At 44.6% G+C, this 18630-nt stretch overlaps 1 protein-coding gene and 1 non-coding gene across 2 annotated transcripts; both read right to left on the bottom strand.

Moving 5' to 3' along the window:
- Nucleotides 1-8037: 8037 nt before the first annotated feature.
- On the bottom strand, nucleotides 8038-8110 carry TRNAW-CCA (transfer RNA tryptophan (anticodon CCA)). Its single transcript has one exon. It is a non-coding gene; the product is annotated as a tRNA-Trp (tRNA).
- Nucleotides 8111-11121: 3011 nt separating this feature from the next.
- On the bottom strand, nucleotides 11122-15085 carry SOWAHB (sosondowah ankyrin repeat domain family member B). Its single transcript, XM_020894680.2, has one exon. The coding sequence runs from the start codon at nucleotides 14713-14715 to the stop codon at nucleotides 12388-12390; it is 2328 nt and encodes a 775-aa protein (XP_020750339.2). The 5' UTR covers nucleotides 14716-15085; the 3' UTR covers nucleotides 11122-12387.
- Nucleotides 15086-18630: the final 3545 nt, after the last annotated feature.

Below are 18630 nucleotides of genomic sequence, written 5' to 3'. Positions count from 1 at the left end.
GCTTCTCATTACGGGGGCTTCTCTCTGTCGTGGAGCACTAGGCTGCAAGTTGCACGGGCTTCAGTAGTTGCAGCTTGTGGACTCTGGAGCACTGGCTCAGTAGTTGTCCACAGGCTTGGGTGCCTTGTTGATTGTAGGATCTTCCTGGAGCACAGATTGAACCCTTGTCTCCTGCACTGGCAGATGGATTCTTAACCACTGGACCACCAGGGAAGCCCCCCCTACCCCACGTGCCTTTTGTTTTCTTTGCAGAAATTTACAAACTTCCTAAAATTCATATGGAAATTCCAGGGACCCAGAATAGCCAAAACATTCTTGCAAAAGAACAAAGTTAGAATCACACTGTCTAATTTTGGAAGTTATTGTAAAGCTCTAGTAATCTATTCAGTGAGGTATTAGTGTAAAGATAGATATATAGATCAGTGGAACGGAATGTCGAATCTAGAAATCAATTATTACATTTCTGGTCAGCTGATTTCCACAAGGGTGCCAACACAATTTAGTGGAGAAAAGAATAGTCTTTTACATAAATGGTACTGGGACAACTGAATATTCGTGTGCAAAAGAATGAAGTTGGAATCCTATTTACGTTAGTCAGGATTCTCCAGAGAAAAAGAACCAATAGGATATACGCAGATCTATAGAAAGAGATTCATTATGAAGGACTGGCTCACAAGATTATGGAGGCCAAGCTGGAGGATAGCTGGAGGCCTAGGGAAGCCAGTGCTGCAGTTCTAGTCCAAACCTAAAGGACTAAAAACCAGGAAAGCTAATGTTCTAAGAATCTAAAGATCTGAGAGCTGCAGTGGCTGACAGTATAAGTCCAATCTGACTTCAAAGGTCCAAGAACTAGGAGTGCCAATGTCCAAGGGCATGAAAATATGGACATGCCTGCTTGAACAGAAGAGTAAATTTGCCCTTCCCTTTTTTTGTTGTTCTATTCAGGGCCTCGGTGGATTGAAAGATGCTCATCTGCTTTGGTGAAGGAGATCTTCTTTCCTCAGTGTATCAATTGAAATACTAATCTCTTCTGGATAAACCCTGATATTTCCACCCAGATAGGTTGTACTAGCCATCTAGGCATCCCTTAGCCCAGTCGAGTTGACACATAAAATTCACCATCATGTCATATACAAAAGTTAACTCAATGTCAGTCAAAGACCTAAATGTAAGATCTCAACTATAAAACTCTTAGAAGAAAATATAGGAGTAAACCTTCATGAGCAATGGCTTCTTCTTTTTTCTCCTGGCCATGCCATGCGGCTTGTGGGACATTAATTCCCTGACAAGGGATTGAACCCAGGTCCCCAGTAATGGACATGTGGAGTCCTAACCACTGGACTGCCAGAGAATTCCTAGCAATGGTTTCTTAAATACAATATTAAAAGTTTAGCAACCAAAGAAAAAATAGATTGCACTTTAAACTTAGAACAGTTTTGTTTCAAATGATATTATTAAGAAGTGAAAGATAACAACAGAATGGAAAAAAATATTTGGAACTTATATATCTGATAAGAAACTACTACCTAGAATATACGCTATAGACTGTAGCCTGCCAGGCTCCTCTGTCCATGGGATTCTTCAGGCAAGAATACTGGTGTGGGTTGCCATGTCCTCCTCCAAGATATCTTCCCAGCCCAGGGATCGAACCCAAGTCTCTTGAGTCTCCTGCATTAGCAGGCAGGTTCTTTACCACTATAATTCTCCACACTTCTAATTATCATACAGTGCCTGAGGAATGTAAAGCAAAGTTCTTCTTCAAACTTCAGTGAGCATAATAATCATCAGAGCTTTTGGGTTGAGAGAGATTTCCCAGACCAGGCCCCAAAGATTGGCCTTTGTTAAATCTGGTGTGGAGTTCAGGCATCCATCATTTTTATCTAACAAGCAAAGTAATGATGCAGATGAGCCACAGACCACATGTGAGAAAACCTGCTTTCCATCATCTTCCAAGGTCTTGACCTACTTCTAATGCAGAAGCGGCCAGCTGTAATGAGCTCTGCTGTGAAAGATGAATTCTGCAAAATTCACCAAACTGTAATTTGGGGACATCAATGACCCCAAACTGGAAGGTTATTTTTTTTTTTAATTAATTTACTTTTTATTTTTGACTGATTTGGGTCTTCATTCAGCACTGGGCATTCTGGATCTTCGTTATGTCGTGCAGGACACTTCATTGTGGCCAAGGGGCCTTCTCTCTAACTGTGACACAAGGGGTTCTGGAGTGAGTGTATGGTCTCAGTAGTTGCAGTGGGCAGATTTAGTTGCCCTGCAGCATGTGGAACCCTAGTTGATCAAGGTTAATCAATGATATAACCCTCATCCCCTGCATTGGAAGCACGACGTTTTAATCACTGGACCACCAGGAACGTGCCCAAATTGGAAGTTTTACAGAGCATGTCACCTTAGTCTGCTGTCCCTTGGACTGCAAGGAGATCCAACCAGTCCATCCTAAAGGAAATCAGTCCTGAATATTCAATGGAAGGACTGATGCTGAAGCTGAAACTCCAATATTTTGGCCACCTGATGTGAAGAACCGACTCACTGGAAAAAACCCTGATGCTGGGAAAGATTGAAGGCAGGAGGAGAAGGGGATGACAGAGGATGAGATGGTTGCACGGCATCACTGACTCAATGAACATGAGTTTGAGTGGTCTCCGGGAGTTGGTGATGGACAGGGAGGCCTGGCATGCTGCAGTCCATGGGGTCTCAAAGAGTCGGACACGACGGAGCTACCGAACAGAACTTAATTGAGGAAAAAGTAGAGAAAATGCCTATGTTTTCAATTCAGACAAATGTCTTGTATCTTGTCATCTTGTGACAATGATACAATAGGTGAGCAGTCACTTATCATTTCTAAACTGGCTCCTTTGATAAATTTAACAAAAAAAACAAACAAGCTAAAGAACTACTTTAAACCCTCTTTCCTAATTCTGAGAAATTTTGCTATTCAGTCACTGTTTAGACTTAGACTTTGGATAAACAATGATAATATCTCATCCCCACTTCAGTGTAATTTTATCATCTTAAAACTTGGACAGTGCAGTGAGAATCTGGCTGTCTGGCAGGGACTCCTCTCTCCCAGAGATGCCCTAGAGGTGAGAAAGAGGGACATCCAAATATTCCATGTGATCACAATCCCAGCCCTGGCCAAGTACATGTCCGACTGCTTGGAGTCGGTGATGAAAGGAAAAGGAAATCTGTGCTGGAAGCTCTCACCTAATTCTAAAGGGAATTTCACTGCATTTGTAGCCAGCCCAGAGTTCTACTTCTCTAGCAGACGTGTAATTCAAGTGCAATGATTGGTCAAATGTTAGACCCACAAAGAAGAGCTTGTAAGGGGGAATAAAAAGGCTTCAGTAAAATCTGTTTACTGCAGTTAACTATTAAATCTCTTAACTGCTCTTTGTTGCTTTTTTTTTTTTTTTTTTTTGGCTGCACTGGGTCTTAATTGTGGGATCTTTTTAAAATTTTTATTTGAGGTATGTCGGATCTTTAGTTGCAGCATGTGGGATCTAGTTCCTTGACAAGGATGGAACCCAGGCCCCCTGCATTGGGGGCTGGAGTCTTAGCTACTGGACCACTGGTGAAAGTCTCATCTTTTTTGGTGTTCTTGATACTTTTTTTTTTTTAACCACAAGCTAAAGTATTGGTCCATGCATGCAGGTCCACCTCTTCCCAGCCCCAGATAGTACCTCTACAAAGTTGGTAAGGTGGGGGGGTTGTTAGGGAGGAGGGGGTGGGCAACAAACTATAGGGAATGCCAGGTCCTTTGAAAACTGATACTAGAGGGGACAGAGGCTCAAGATATATTTTTAAAACTCAAATGGCTTCTGGGATATACCTGTTGGATGGCACTTGCACCTTTATTTACCTGGCCAGGAGACAATCAGCCTCTGGCTATCCTTGGTCAGATCTGTCCCCTTCCCAGTTGTGGAGAACCCAGATTCTGCCTATTAACAGGCCATTTGAGATTCCCATTGGTGGGACCAATTTTATTTAATAATAATAATAACAACCCCTCCATTACATTGCAAGATTAACTATTGGTGAGCATCTAGGATAGATGTGGTTCCAAAAAAGGGATAATAAGTTATATTTTTAAATTTGTGGTTTGAAATAAATTAAACAGAGAAAAGCTGCAAGAACTGTATAAAGAACTATTTACCCTTTACTCCTGTTCCATGTTAAGGTTTTACCATCTTTGCTCTGTACTTTCTTTTCTTTTTTTTTTTTTTGATTAATAAGCTTTTTAAGAATAGCTTTAGATTTATAGGAAAATTCAGCAGATAGTACATAGAGTTAAAATATCCCCCAACATAGTTTTCCATATTACATAGGTATAGTACATTTATTACAATTAATGAACCAACATTGATTTATTATCTGAAGTCTATAGTTTATTCAGATTTCCTTAGTTTTTACTTCCTTGCTCATGTCACTTTAATTTGACTCAATCCCTTTGAAGTACAGTGGTAAATGTAAATGTAAGCTATTAAATTGCACCTGGGAAAATAGCCAAGAAACGAAAGGACCTCACAATTATTTTCAAAAAGATATATCAGTACTATTATAGTGAGAAATGATCTGCATGTCAAAAAGTAGAGAAATAGCTAAGCAAACTATTATATATTAACATAGTGATATACCTCCTGGCCATTAAAAATGTAAGCTAGGAAAATTGCTTTAATATATGGAGTATGCTGTTAATGAGAACAGTGGAAGATAAAATACGCATGCTAGTTAGCATTAGTCAGTTAAAAGTAAATTAAAAGTAATTGATGGGATTGAAAATGATTAGAACTTACTACTCCCTAAAGTATATCTTTTGTAACTATGTTTGAATGTTTTTTTTAAATTATTATTAATAGAAAATAAAACTAGGAGCAAATTTCATCTTCAGGAAATTCTTTAAGTAAAAGATGCATACAATCAGGAAAAAAAAAGCTTTTTGGATAACTATATTCCCTTCCCCATTCTTATGTTGAATGATAAAGTCATTCTAAAATATTCTCCCTAGCTATCAAAACAAAAAAACCCAGACCAGTGATACTGGTAGATCTAGCCCACTTTAAGTAACAATCAAGCATAGTATTGATAAATGTTCTTCAGTCATATCTGGCTCACACCTGTCTTATGTCTCCACTATCCCACAAGCAAACGGAACAATCACAGGTTTCAGATGGGTGTAACAGGAATACCCTCTTGTTTTCCTGCCATGAACAGGAGCAGGCAACCAGTTTCCTGGAGAGGGGACCTCCTGCCTGAAAAACAAAATCATTGCTTCAAGTCAAATGAATGCAAAGAATGATTTTTAAAATAATTTAAAACTTAATACCTTTAGGATCTAGTCCTATATGGAAAAGGAAATGACACTGAAGCAAAATCTGTTCTACAGATGAATTCTGAACTGCCCCAGTTTCAGCCATTTAAAGAGCTAAACTTTGACCTTGAACTTAGTATATAATACCCAATTCAAATGGAAAAATAATAACATATTAAGCAATAAAATAGGCTGGAAGTTGCTATGCACAGTATAGCTTCATTTTTGTTATATATTCTGGAAGAATACACACCAAAATATCACCAGTGATTACCCTTACGTAGTAAAATTAGGTAAGTTTTGGTTTTCTTGTTCTCTTTTCTTTATCTGTGTTATCCGATTTTTTCTTTACAATAAACATGTATCATTTATATGATTTTAAAATTCTTTAAAGTATGAAATAGATGTAAAATTTATCAAACTCAACCTTTCATCAACTGACTTTAGTTCTGTGTATTTAAATGCAAAGATAATTGATATTTATAGTAATAATCACAAAGCATTATGGATCTTGTATGACTTTTTGAAACCATAAATTACTTTGTGTTCGGTTTTAGTGTTGAGTGTATTTAATTGTAGTTCAATTTTCTTAAACTATTAATTATGTGAAATACATGTGAGAAATTCTTATGAAATAGAATAATTTATTATTCAAAGCAATCCATTTCCCATACCTACCAGATAATGGGAGTATTGTGGTACCTTGCCACATCACAAAATGTAACAATGTTTATGTAAACTTCCTATTGTGGTTTTGTTTTGTTTTTTAAGGAACACCAAACAGTTCATTACTGCAAATCCAATTTCCATCATAAGCCAGTATCTGGATGCTGTGGCTTTAAATTTATAAAGGATAAGGATTTTCTTAACTCATAGAAAATAAAGACATAAGGAATTTTGAACCTGAGGAAGTATCTTCAAAGTGGAATTTGAGTCAGATGCTTACCACAATAAAGAGAAAACGTTAACTCTGGTAGAATAAAAACAGTCCTGTGCCCATGATCCGAGCTTGCCAGGTGATGCTAGTCCACCTGTCCTTTCACTCTGCTTTTCCAGGTGGTCTTAAAGAAGCTTTTAGCAGGAAAACACCTGGACCCAAGAGACCACAGAACGTGTAAGGGGACACGCACATAAAGGACATAGAGCTATGGTGAGGTGGCACCTGATACAACGTCGGTCTGTGTCCTGTGTTTGGAGAACTAATCCTTTTCTCAAAGGGTCACAGATCGCTCCTAGGATTACTTTTCATGGTCACTTGGTCAGCTGCTTCATGCAGATGCCTTCCTTCATTAAGAATCTTGGATACATTTCAAACAAAAACAATAAATCTTATGGTGTGAGAATATAAACTGAATTGGTTTTATTTAAATTAATAAAGTTCTGTAAGAGTAACAGTTATGGCTTCAGAAAGTGTGACGGCATTAAAATACCTATTAATAGCTGCTAGGTTTGGGAATATTCACTCTTCCCTGGTAGCTCAGTGGGCAAAGAATCCACCTGCAGTGCAGGAGATCCTGGTTCGATTCCTGGGATGGGAAGATCTGCTGGAAAAGGGACAGGCTACCCACTCCAGTATTCTGGCCTGGAGAATTTCATGGACTGTGTAGAGTGTTGCAAAGAGTGAGACACTGAGTGACTGTCTCTTCATTCTTTTCAAAAGGAGAAATAGAATACATGGAAGAATTAGACCCTCTAAAAACAGAATTCTGGCTTTGATGCCAACATGTAACTTCAAAAATATCTTTCTCCTTATTTGTCCTATCGTTTTCTTGTTTGAGGCATAATTGACATACAGTAATGCCTTTAAGAAAAGTCTTAAAAGTAGAAAAGAGGAGGCCAACTTGGGAGCTAGGAAGCAAGAAGTGCTAGAGTAAAGAGGAAGAATATTTCAATACATCAATAATTTTTAATTCAAATCAGTGAGACTCCATCTTGACCAAGTTAGTGGAATTTTGGTAAAGTTTACTGCATGGTTGAATTTAGATATTTCAGATTTCCTGAGTGATGGTAGCTTTACATAGACACACACTTGACTCCCCATAAGCCTCACCCCTTCAGACCTCTGCCTGGGTTTCTATTCCAGACTAAAGCAGAGCTGCTAATTTGACTGGTGCTAATAATAGTTTACATGACTTCAATTAAAACCTAATTTTGTTTAATGACATACCATAATAGCTCATGATTGTTACACACAAGAGATAGTTGAACAGTCTTTTTCATGTGAAATGAGACATAAAAGCTCTTTTTATATCTGAAACAAGGAAAAGTGTCTGATTTTATCAGTAAATCTTATTCTTGTAGCACCTTTTTAATCAACTAGAGAATTCTTTGTCTTTAGCATAGATGGAAAATTTAAGTGAACTGTATATTTTGAACGGTGTTTAAAATAATAATAGCTAACATTTATTGAGGATTTACCATGTACCAGACATTTTCTAAAGACTTTGTGTTCACTCACTTGATCTTTAAATAATTAAAAAAAAAAAATCTTAAAAATGAGAAAACCAAGAAGTTGAAGGTTGTCCAAGCCAGAACAGGAACCCAGGCACCCTAGCTCATTGCCACGACCCTAAATACTACACAATCTACCCTTTCATCACACATTTTTATTTTATTTTTATTTATTTATTTATTTTTTTAAAACTTATTTATTTGGCTGCACCAGGTCTTAGTTATGGCATGCGGGATCTTTAGTTGCAGCATGTGGGATCTAGTTCCCTGACCAGGGATTGAACCTGGGCCCCCTGCATTGGGAGCATGGAGTCTTAGCCACTGGACCACCAGGGAAGCTCCATCACACATTTTTAATTGTTTGTTTGATGTCAGCAAACACAAGCACACACTAATACTGCAGTGCTATAGCAGCCTATAGAGACTGAATTTATACTCTTAGGCCAGTGCCAACTTGAACCTAGACCATCATCACAGGAATGAAGAGGTCTACTCACTGAACTAGGGCATTGAGATGAGAGGAAATGGAGAGATCCTTTTGGAGCCTACCTAATTTTTTCTGATTTTAATCAACTAAGGCAGCCCCTCCAACTAAAATTTTCTTTCCTCATCTTTGACGTTCAAACTCATTCACCTCATCCAGCTGATGGAGTCAACAATCCTATTTCTGATATGGAACTAAAACCCTACAATGGCTTAACTCATCTCTGCTGCTAGTTGGTCTCCTTGGCTGCAGCAAGAGGAATTTTTTTGTTTTTTACCCCAGTCTATACGTGTCTGCATTAAACTGTCAGTGGCTCCTCATTCCCTGGGTCGGTAGTTCTGAAACATATACAGGAATTTATTGTGCTAATTTTTGTACAACTCTGTGAACACACTCAAAACCACTGAACTGTGTACTCTAATTAGGTGAATTGTATGGTATGTGAACTATTAAATATAGATCAAAGTTGTTACTTTAAAAATGTATTAAGAAAATCAAATCTTCTGGAAGTCATGGCATGCTGTGTGGAACATCCTGAAATGTTGAACCAAAAGCAGTTTTGCTAGCAGAAGATAACAGTATAGTAGACATTACATATAAAACTCACGACTTTACAGTTTTATCTACAAAAGAGCAAGTGGTTGAGCTAAGATTATCACCAGTTTCTAATGTTTGCCTCTAATAATAAATTTTTATTTGCTAAATTATTTTATTGCCTACCCCTATTTGCCAGCAAAGCAGCGTTAACATCAAAGGTAAGGAAAACCTGAAAGGGAAACTTCAAAATTTAGTACATCCTATACAGTACTTCAATTTATGTCTCTACTTATTTGCTTTCAGATTAAGACATTAGGAAAGTTTCCATACTTGGAATTACACTAAGGTTTTCTGGAGGAGATTGGACAATCCTTGGCTTTCTGGAAAATGCCTATTCTTCTTTTTCTCTTTAATAGGCTTTTTTTTTTAAAGAGTTATTTATTTACTTACTTGGCTGCACCAGGTCTTAGTTGTGGCATGTGGGAATCTCTAGTTGTGGCATGTGGGAATCTCTAGCTGTGGCTTGTGGGATCTATAGTTGTGGCATGTGGAGTCTAGTTCCCAACCAGGGATCTAACCTGGGCCCCCTGCATTGGGAACATGGAGTTTCAGCCGCTGAACTATCAGGGAATTCTCTAAAATGACTATTTGTCTTGACATATAAAATCGGGGAAGCCTGATGGCTCAGTGAATAAAGAATCTGCCTGCAATGCAGGAGACCTGGGTTCAATCCCGGGGTTGGGAAGATTCCCTGGAGGAGGAAATAGCAACCCACCCTAGTATTCATGCCTGAAACACTCCATGGACAGAGAGGAGTCTGGTGGGCTGCAGTCCAAAGGGTCACAGGCTGGGACACGACTGAGCGACTAAGCGCACATACACACACATCATAAAAGATCTTTTCCATCTTGACCTTAAATTCCCTTTCCATCCTCACCTCAGTCCACAGCACCTCAGGCTGCCACGCAGACGATGCCACATACCCCCCACAGTCATGAGCAGCTAAGTGTCCCCCAAATACATCCCTAAGAGTTGCCTTCATGGAGGCGTCGACCTCTGAGCTGTCCTCTGAAACATACAATATCTCCAGGAAAGGAGCAAAAGGAATTCTAAGCTGAACGAATTCAGCACCAGGACGGAAACTTTGAGGGTAAGGGCATTTGCACTCTGATAGTTGTGGTGAGGCGTCAGTGTGGGATGGTGGAAGGGAGAGGCTGGTAGGAGATTGGCTCGGGCGGCCCTCCTAGTCTGTGCTTTGAGCAAAACAGTGACTCCATCAGGTCTGTGCTTTACTCTGCTCTCAAAACCCTCTTCTGCCCCACCCTCTCCCCAAATACATGCTAACCACGTCAGAAAGTTGATCAGAGGTGTGATATGTGGACAGACAGACCTGATGGATCCTCGTAAGAATGAACCTGGGACTGTGTTCTAACCATTGAGCAATCAGTCAGTGCTGCGCTATGAAATCACACGTGGCAGCCAGTCAAGAATGTGGTAGAACCAACACAGCTGGTTTCTGTGGAAAGCCAAGATCATTCACCTAAAGATGCCTGGCCTTCCAGCAGCCCACCCTGATTTTCTTAGCCCAAAGGACTCTCTCCTCAGAAATCCTCTGGAGCACTTAATTTTGTACTTAGGAAACTTTGAAAAAAAAATTTCTTCTTGCATTGCAGTGGTTTTGTCCTCATTGCTGGTAGCATCTTTTTGTTTTTCCCTTTGTCTCATTTCAAAAGCTTATACCTAATATAATGCAACTTTAAAAAGATACTTTGGGAGAAAGGTATGGTATAAATCAATCAGCAAATATTCTTGTTAGATTTTTAAGTTCAAGAGGGGAGAAGTCCTGTCCCACTCATCTTTATAAATCCCACAGCACTAAGGAAAACATACTTGCTGAATAAATTGACATTGTAATAACACACATGGTAAAATAAAAACATTTCCTTGACTTTTAAAAGAAGTTGACATTTTTGTGATTTTTCCACCCTTGGAGATCACCAGGTTTATTAAGGTAGTCACATAAATATTTATCTTTTATTTTTTAAAATTTCATTTCTCCTAACCATATACCTACCATCTGCGCCTATAGCTTTCTTGATTTGATTTGCTAAAGTTTCATCCCTAGTATAGGCCTTTTTGGAGAAAAGTAATCCTTAGATTTATTCTGCCTGTTTTTGTTTGTTTTCTAATAGAGCAGAAAGATATTTATTTCAGCAAAATTATAAAGTAAAACTACAAAGAAACAAAAATATTTGACATTCACTGAGACACAATTTTGTAAAGAAGAAAGTTAACAGTAATCAGCATAAGAACAATAAACTACAAATATCTGTTGACATTTTAATGGGGGGGGGAAGCCAGAAGAAACACAAAAGTACGTTAAAAATACAACAACATTGCCCCAGCACATAAAAATATCTCCATAAAAAATTAACTATTTCGATTTGGACACTTAATCTTGCAGCACTCTTTGAATTGACATTCTGAAATCTTGATGTCCTACTGCAGTTTATTAACTAGCCATTCTCTTATTCCATGGATTCACAGAGATCAGTCTCATCACAAATAAAAAGAGCACTTTCCATTAGAGACACAGCACTAACTCAAGGCTAATATTTAATCTTAATTGGCAACAAGTTTAGTACAAATAAAATTATATTTAGCAGCTTAGAGAATTCCTGGTGGAGATGCATTCACCTCACAACCCTTATTGCATCCCCAAAACAAAATCATTTCTCTTTTCATGAGTATGAATATTGGCCATTCAGACCCACTAAAAACTAATGCTAATTCTGCCATTTGTCACAGAAGGAATTTCCATAAAAGATGGTTGCAGTCACTATGCAAATGAGCCATACAGTTTTTACATTTGGAAACTTCCCCTTGGTTTTGAATTTTTTTTTTTTTAAGCAGGGCCTGAATGTCAGTCACAAATGGATCTTACCCAACTGCTTCTCTGAAAAGATTAATGAATCTTTTCTTGCACTGGCCACCAAAGGTTGCATTCAAAGGAAAACCTGAGGATGGGGTAGATGAATCTCTTAGCGCAACTTCTACTTTCCAGTAATAATTTTATTGCACCAATCTGAATGCAAAAAAAAAAAAAAGAGAGAGAGAGAGAGAGGAAAAAAGAGGAGCCATCTGATTTCAAACCTGGTGCTTTTCCTCAGCCAAGATTTATTCTCCAAATGAATGGAAGCCAGAGAGCTCCTAGCCAGAGAAAGGATTTTGTTTGAACCTTCTCAGTTCCTTGAATTGCCTCTCTTCTTGTTAGACATCTGTTCCCTCTCTAGTCAAGGCCTGGGGTAGCTGCTTGGGAGAATGGCGTGGCCACCTGTGCCCAGGTGGCAAAGGAAGGGGAAGAACACCCAGGTTTAGGCACCTGACTCTTGTCTACATTCACCGTTAGAAAGCTTGGATGACCTTGAAGGCCCAGGATGCTCTGACACAGAATCCACGGAGGTAAACAAGCAGGCCATCTCACTTGACCTCGCAACCAACTTCTTGGCAATTTCCCCTCTCTCCCCGGATTCTCTCACTGACTAGCTCAAGGATGGGGGTGTGGAGGCCATGCTGGAGACAGGGGCTCCCCTCAGTCACTGTCCTCTTCTCTTTCCCTCAGATTGGGGCATTTCTCATACTGGTTGGCCAGCTTCCATTTGGCGTGCTGACCTTTGAGGAGTGCAGCTAAGGAAGTCTTTCGGGTGACATGTCGAGATACTTCCTGGCTCTTGGCCTTCCTGGTGGGGGAAGAGCTACGAACCAACGAATAGGCGGGGAAAATGGGCTTGCCCCGTGGGGCTTCAAGCAGCTGCCATACTTCCCCAGAGGTATTACTGGTCAGATACTGCCAAGGCTTCTTCCCACTGCTGTCTCGGACGTTTACACGAGACGCCAGCCTTTGCACAAGCAATTTGATGATCCCCTGGTGGCCGTGAATGGCCGCAAGGTGCAGCGGGGTGTACCCACAGCTGGACTTCACATTCACATCAAGAGCAACCCCTGCTTTCTGTGCACTTGAGACCAAGTCCTGAAGGGCCCTGAGGGCACCGTGTTTGGCTATCCAGTGCAGGGCAGTGTACCCGGTCAAGAAGTCTTTGTGCAAAGCCAGCTGGGGGTCCTCCCAGAACAAACTCAACACCCGAATCCAAGAGCCACTGGCCAGCTTCACGATCCATTCATGCTCCCTGGCATCAAGGGGGACGAGGGATGACTTGTGCTCGGAAGATCTGTGGGGGACCAAGGCTGTGGGCCTGTCCCCTCCAGGGGCCCACCAGCTGCGTGGATGATCCCGCTCGGAGGTGGCAGCCTTAACGTCTGCATTAGCTAGTGTCAATGCAGCATCCGCCCTTGGGCTGGACATGGCTCCCACTCTGGAGGGTTTCCTGGCCCGGGGAGGGCGGCGGCTCCTTTTCAGCAAATCCTCCTCAAGGCACTCTTCCTCAGAGGAGGACAATCTGGCTCTCCCCGCCCTAGAGCTTCTCCTTCGGGATCTCCTTAGTTTGAGAGCTGGCCAGGATAAAGGTTGGGGGTCGCCTGCAGGACCGTCAGCTCCTGTGGAGATCGGCTGAGAGGTGTGAGCATCTCCTACATTCCTGAGGCCCTGGGGGCTCCTGGTGGGCCTGGCCTCCTTCGGAGAAGGGGCCCCAGCTGGATTCCTGAGCCTTCTCCCATCTGGGGCTCCCAGGGCCAGACGCAGCCCGTCTTCGGAACCTCCAGGGGACTCTTTGGGGCCGCTGCTGCTCTCCTCGCTGCCGTGGCTCTCCTGTTCCACGAAGTCCTCCAAGTCCTGGAGGGACAGCTGACATCGAATGCTACGAAAGACTGCCAGCGGAGAATCCCCGGACCAGGCTTCCGAAACAGTGGGAGCGACGAGAGACTGAGGGGGAGGAGGGGGGTCCAGGGGCGCTGACTCAGATTCCTGGACCCAGGAGCCCTGCTCCGAGGGCAGCCGAGCGAAGTCGTCTGGCAGCACCGACCAGGCTCGGACGGGGCCGTGGTCCCGGGCCTCGGGTACCTGGGGGTGTCTGGCTACCCACTCGCGAGTGCGCTGCTGCTGCTGCTGCAGAGTGGAGTAGAGCACGGGGCCCGGGGTCACCGGCGCGGGCGGATCTCCTGGGGGACTGGGGCCGGACAAGACAGCGGGCGCTGCAGCAGCCTCGACGGTGGCAGGTGGCGAGCGGGGCGCGGCAGGCCCTGGCGGGGGCTCCGCGGGCGCCCCTTCCCGCTGCGGCCTGGGAGCCCCGCGGTCGTCCTGGGCCGGCTTCTCCGCGGCGCTGGCGCTGGCAGGGTCCGGGAGCCCCCCCAGGCCGTTCTGGAGGCATTCCCAGCAGCAGCGGCCCTGCGTCTCCGCCGCCGCGCACCTGGCTCGGTCCTGAGCAGCCGCGGCCACCGCGGCCGCGGGCACCGGCGCCCGATGTCCGGAGCGGCCCCTCGGCCTGCCGCCTCCCCGCGCCACCTCCCGGGCGCCGCCCGCGGGGAGTCCATTGCAACCTGCGTCGGCGACCGGGGCTGCGGCACCTGCTGGCGCCTCCTCGCGCCGGATCCGCCTCCCCGGCTGCGGTTGCGGCGGCTGCTCCCCTCGGCGCGCGGGGAGCGGGGAGCGGGGCGCAGCTCCCCCTGCAGGGGCGGCGGCCGCGGGCGGGTCGCGGGGTCGCCGCAGCCCCTCCTCCTCCCCCACAAGGTCCCGGTACCTCCTCTTGAGCACCACGAACTTGGTGCCGTCGGGGTCCTGGCGCACTGCGGCGACCGAGTTGACGAAACCCTTGAAAAGCTCGCGGCGGCGCTGCTGCTGCCCGGGGGGCGCGTCGGGGTCGCGGAGGAAGCTCTTGAAGTGGCTCAGCAAGGCGGCGTTGGTCACCCGGCCCCCGGCCTGGCACAGGAAGTCCAGGAGCGCTTCCTGGCTCAGCTCCCGGGCCATCGCGGCCCCGTCGTCCCCCGGCCCCGAGGTGTCTGCGTCTCGCCCTCCCGGCGCTCTCCCGCGCCGGCGGAAACCCCGGCCTGGCGTGTGTCACCTGCGCCCAGAGTGGCGCCACCCGCCTCCATCAGCCGCGGCCTGCAGGCAGACCCAGAACGTGCCGAGAGGCTGGAGGGCTCCCCCAGGCCACAGGCCCCGCGCGCCGCCCAGGTGGGAGAAGGCGGCTCCCTGGGCCGGCCCTGCGCGCCGCGAATCCCCGCGGCGAAAGTTCCCGGGATCGGCCGGAGCCGGCTTCACCTGCGCCCTGGCAACGCCTCCTCCCCGGCTCTGGGGGAAGGGCCCGGCCCGCCTCCTCCTGTCCCTCCGCCCTGTGAGGTCTCCCCCACCCCTGCCACCCATCCCCGATGAGTCAGGCGGGTCCGAACCGGGAAGAAAGTGCCATAGGTGAGGTGGCCGGCGAGCCGCGCAGCCGCTCCCGGCCCGGGGCATGGAAGGCAGGTAGGCGACCCGCCACTCCTCTGGGTTTCGGCCACGTAGGAAACGAAAACAATAGGAGAGCTGTTTTCGCTCGCTCCTTTCTCAGCGTTAAGTCCGGGCTGAAGTCGCTGGGTGGGGAAAAAGGTGCAAATTAACCAGCGTCTTGCGGTCTCTCCAAACACACATTACTTAATGCTGTAGGCTAGTAATTTCAGATACCCGGAGGCAGCATCATCGAGGTGCGGGGGGTGGGGTGGGGGACAAATTTCGCATCCAAAGCAAGCCCATCTGGATCTCGGGATAACCCCCAGGGCGACTCCTCCGGACGTTGGCTCCTAAGGGTCCCAATACGCCCAAGTCTGTACTGAAAGGAGAAATCACTCTGAAGGTTACAGGTTGGTTACAGGAAGGACTTTTTCCTTCCTAGTAATCTCACGCAAAGCTGCTGAAAAAAATCAGATTTGATGTGTGAATTTGCTCTTATTTACTCTAAAATTTATGAACAGAAGAGATTTGTACAGTCTCTTTTGTGTTGGCTTAAGTGGTGAAGTTGGTTCCCTCCAAATGTCACATTTCCTCCAGGCATTCAGAATGTGAAAGCAGTACAGGCTGGCTGGATTCGACCAAGTTGTTCCCAGCTTTCAGCTTGACTGTCATTCTCCACTGAGGGGCTGTAAACTGCCTAATTCCACATGCACTTGTAGACTGCCTGTGTGCCTTTGTGGTGGTTAAATCGTGTCCAACTCTTTGTGACCGACCCAGGGACTGTAGCCCACAAGGCTCCTCTGTCCATGGGGATTCTCCAGGCAAGAATACTGGAGTGGGTTGCCATTTCCTTCTTCAAGGGATCTTCCTGACCCAGGGGTAGAATCTGCATTTCCTGCATTGGCAGATTCTTTACCAGTGAGCCACCAGAGAAGTTCCATTTATAGACTACAGTTTGACAGACTCTAGTATGAAAATCTTGGCCTCTTCAAGACAGTAGAATTACAGCATGCTTCCTAACAGTTGCTTCTTCTACATTTTACCTGTCCACATGTTCATCTGAAAATAATCCTTCTGGTCCTGTTCTGTTTCTTTATTAGTCTATACACAGGCCCCAAATACTTTTCTTGTTTTATCTACTTACCGATCTGATTCCCCGCCCTCTCCCATTCTTTTCTTTAGCTGCCTTCTTATTTCCTTCTGTTGTGACTGTTTATCCTCACCCCAACTGTAATAGCAAATATGCTAATTTTTTATATCCTCTGTTGGCCGTATTTCCTATTTTCTCCTCCATGTCAGTGTCAGTCTTCCTTCTTGAACTCCCCTCATCTTTCCACTTTTTCTTCTTTTGCTCTACTATTTTTCATTGTTTCATGAGCCCCTGTCCTTTTTGCTGAGGGAAGGTATTGAAAGTATCTTGGCCTGACAATTGTCAACTTGTGTTAGCATGGGCCAGTTTTACTGACTGACACATAGGTCACATTAGCTGAGCTTGGTTTAAGTCGCCAACATACCCTGGTACTTTTCCATGAATGAATTGGAATCCTTGGCTTTAAATTATTTAGGTCAGAAAGAAGAATGGGGAAACATTTTTGTCTATTTTTGGCATTTTCTTGAATCTGAACCCAAACCAGGGTTAAGAGGGGGTAAGTGTTTCCCACTGAGGTCTCCACATTAATATCAAGCTTTTTTTTTTTCCATTTATTTTTATTAGTTGGAGGCTAATTAATATCAAGCTTTTGAAAGTGAAAGTTACTCAGTTGTGTCTGACTCTTTGTGACCCCGTGGACTGTAGCCCGCCAGGCTCCTCTGTCCATGGGGATTCTCCAGGCCAGAATACTAGAGTGGGTAGCCATTCCCTTCTCCAGGGGATCTTCCCAACCCAGGGATCAAACCCAGGTCTACCACATTGCAGGCAGACTCTTTACCAGCTGAGCCACAGGGAATCCCAAGTATACTGGAGGGGTAGCCTATCCCCCTCTCCAGCGGATCTTCCCGACCCAGGAATCGAATTGAGGTCTCCTGCATTGCAGGCGTATTCTTTACCAACTGAGCTATCAGGGAAGCCCAGATATTCAAGCCTTTAGAATAGTTATTAAAATAAAGGTTTTGTTTTAAACTTTAGCTTCTTTCATTTTTTTTTTCCTGGTGGAATCTTGATGGACCTGCCAGGTGTATCCACACCTGGGACAGGAGGGAAGCCAAACGGAAAAGTCAGATGGGCATTGAAGAGTGGCAAGTGGAAAGAATCCCCCTTTAGTACTTTTTGAAACTGGATAGGGTACTTGTGGCAAGAGAGGGTGATGACATAGAGATTTGAACTTGAAGCACTTAGGCTAGAAAGAAAGGAAGGGGTCATCAAAGTCATGGTTGTTGAAATCAGATTGTCTTTAGTTGAGGGTGGAATTAGGTCTGGAGGAGTAGAAAATGGGGGGAAGGAAGAAAAACCCCATTATTTAGCTTTCTGGGTGCCCAGGTGGTTTAGTGTCCAGACTTTCTCTCCTCGCTCTTTTCTCTTTTTTTTTTTAATATTTACTTATTTATTTGTGGCATGCAAACTCTTAGTTGAGGCATGTGGGATCGCTCTGCATTGGGAGCATGGAGTCCTAGCCCCTGGACCACCAGGGAAGTCCCCCTTCTCGCCTCCTTTTTCTCTCTTGTCCCAGGTTAAGGTGATGGTCTATAAGAATGCTCTTCACCACATCTCAGGGAGCATTTTTATGCTTCCCTCATATACAGTTCATTATTTCTAGAAATATTTTTGGGGCGTCATGTTGGGCTGCCCTAGTGGCTCAGAGGCCTTCTCTGGCGGCTCACACTGTAAAGAATCTGCCTGCAAAGCAGAAGACCCACGTTCGATCTCTGGGTCAGGAAGATCCCCCGGAGAAGGGCATGGCAACCCACTCCAGTATTCTTGCCTGGAGAATCCCTTAGACAGAGGAGCCTGGCATGGGCAGTCCATGGGGTTGCACAGACTAGACACAACCTAGCAACTAACACTTTCTGTTGCCCTGGCACTGCTGGAAATGAGTATAAAGAAGAACATGTACTTGAGAGCTAATGATTTATGGAAGCAACAGTAAGAGAAGAGGCTTAAAACTGTGTGTTAAGTAACTTAACAAAGACATGCATCTGATGCTGGAGAAACTGAGAGTACGTAAAGAAAGAACCCAGGCTTAGCTTGCGGGGGATTGGGGACAGTTTTCCAACAACAGGCAACTTGGAGTAGAAGAGGTGAGGAAGAGGCAGAGGAAACACAGGCGCAAAAGCACCAAGATCTGGCTCAGCAGTCTATTTGGGGAACTAACTGCAAATAGATATACTTTTAAGGAAGAGGATGTGTGAAGATGTGCTGGAAACAAAACTTGCAAAAGTAGGAGAGAGTCAGATGATGAGGGGCCTCGGAAGTGGAGGTGGGGTGAGGAGGGGAAACTTTGAAGAATTTGGGGGAGGATA

This window comes from Odocoileus virginianus, chromosome 29 (genome assembly GCF_023699985.2).
Source record: "Odocoileus virginianus isolate 20LAN1187 ecotype Illinois chromosome 29, Ovbor_1.2, whole genome shotgun sequence".
NCBI lineage: Eukaryota > Metazoa > Chordata > Mammalia > Artiodactyla > Cervidae > Odocoileus > Odocoileus virginianus.
This window is presented reverse-complemented; position numbering and strand designations above follow the sequence as displayed.

Coding starts and splice junctions, on each gene's coding strand:
- SOWAHB (XM_020894680.2), bottom strand. CDS start 14,715: ATGGCCCGGGAGCTGAGCCAGGAAGCGCTCCTGGACTTCCTGTGCCAG.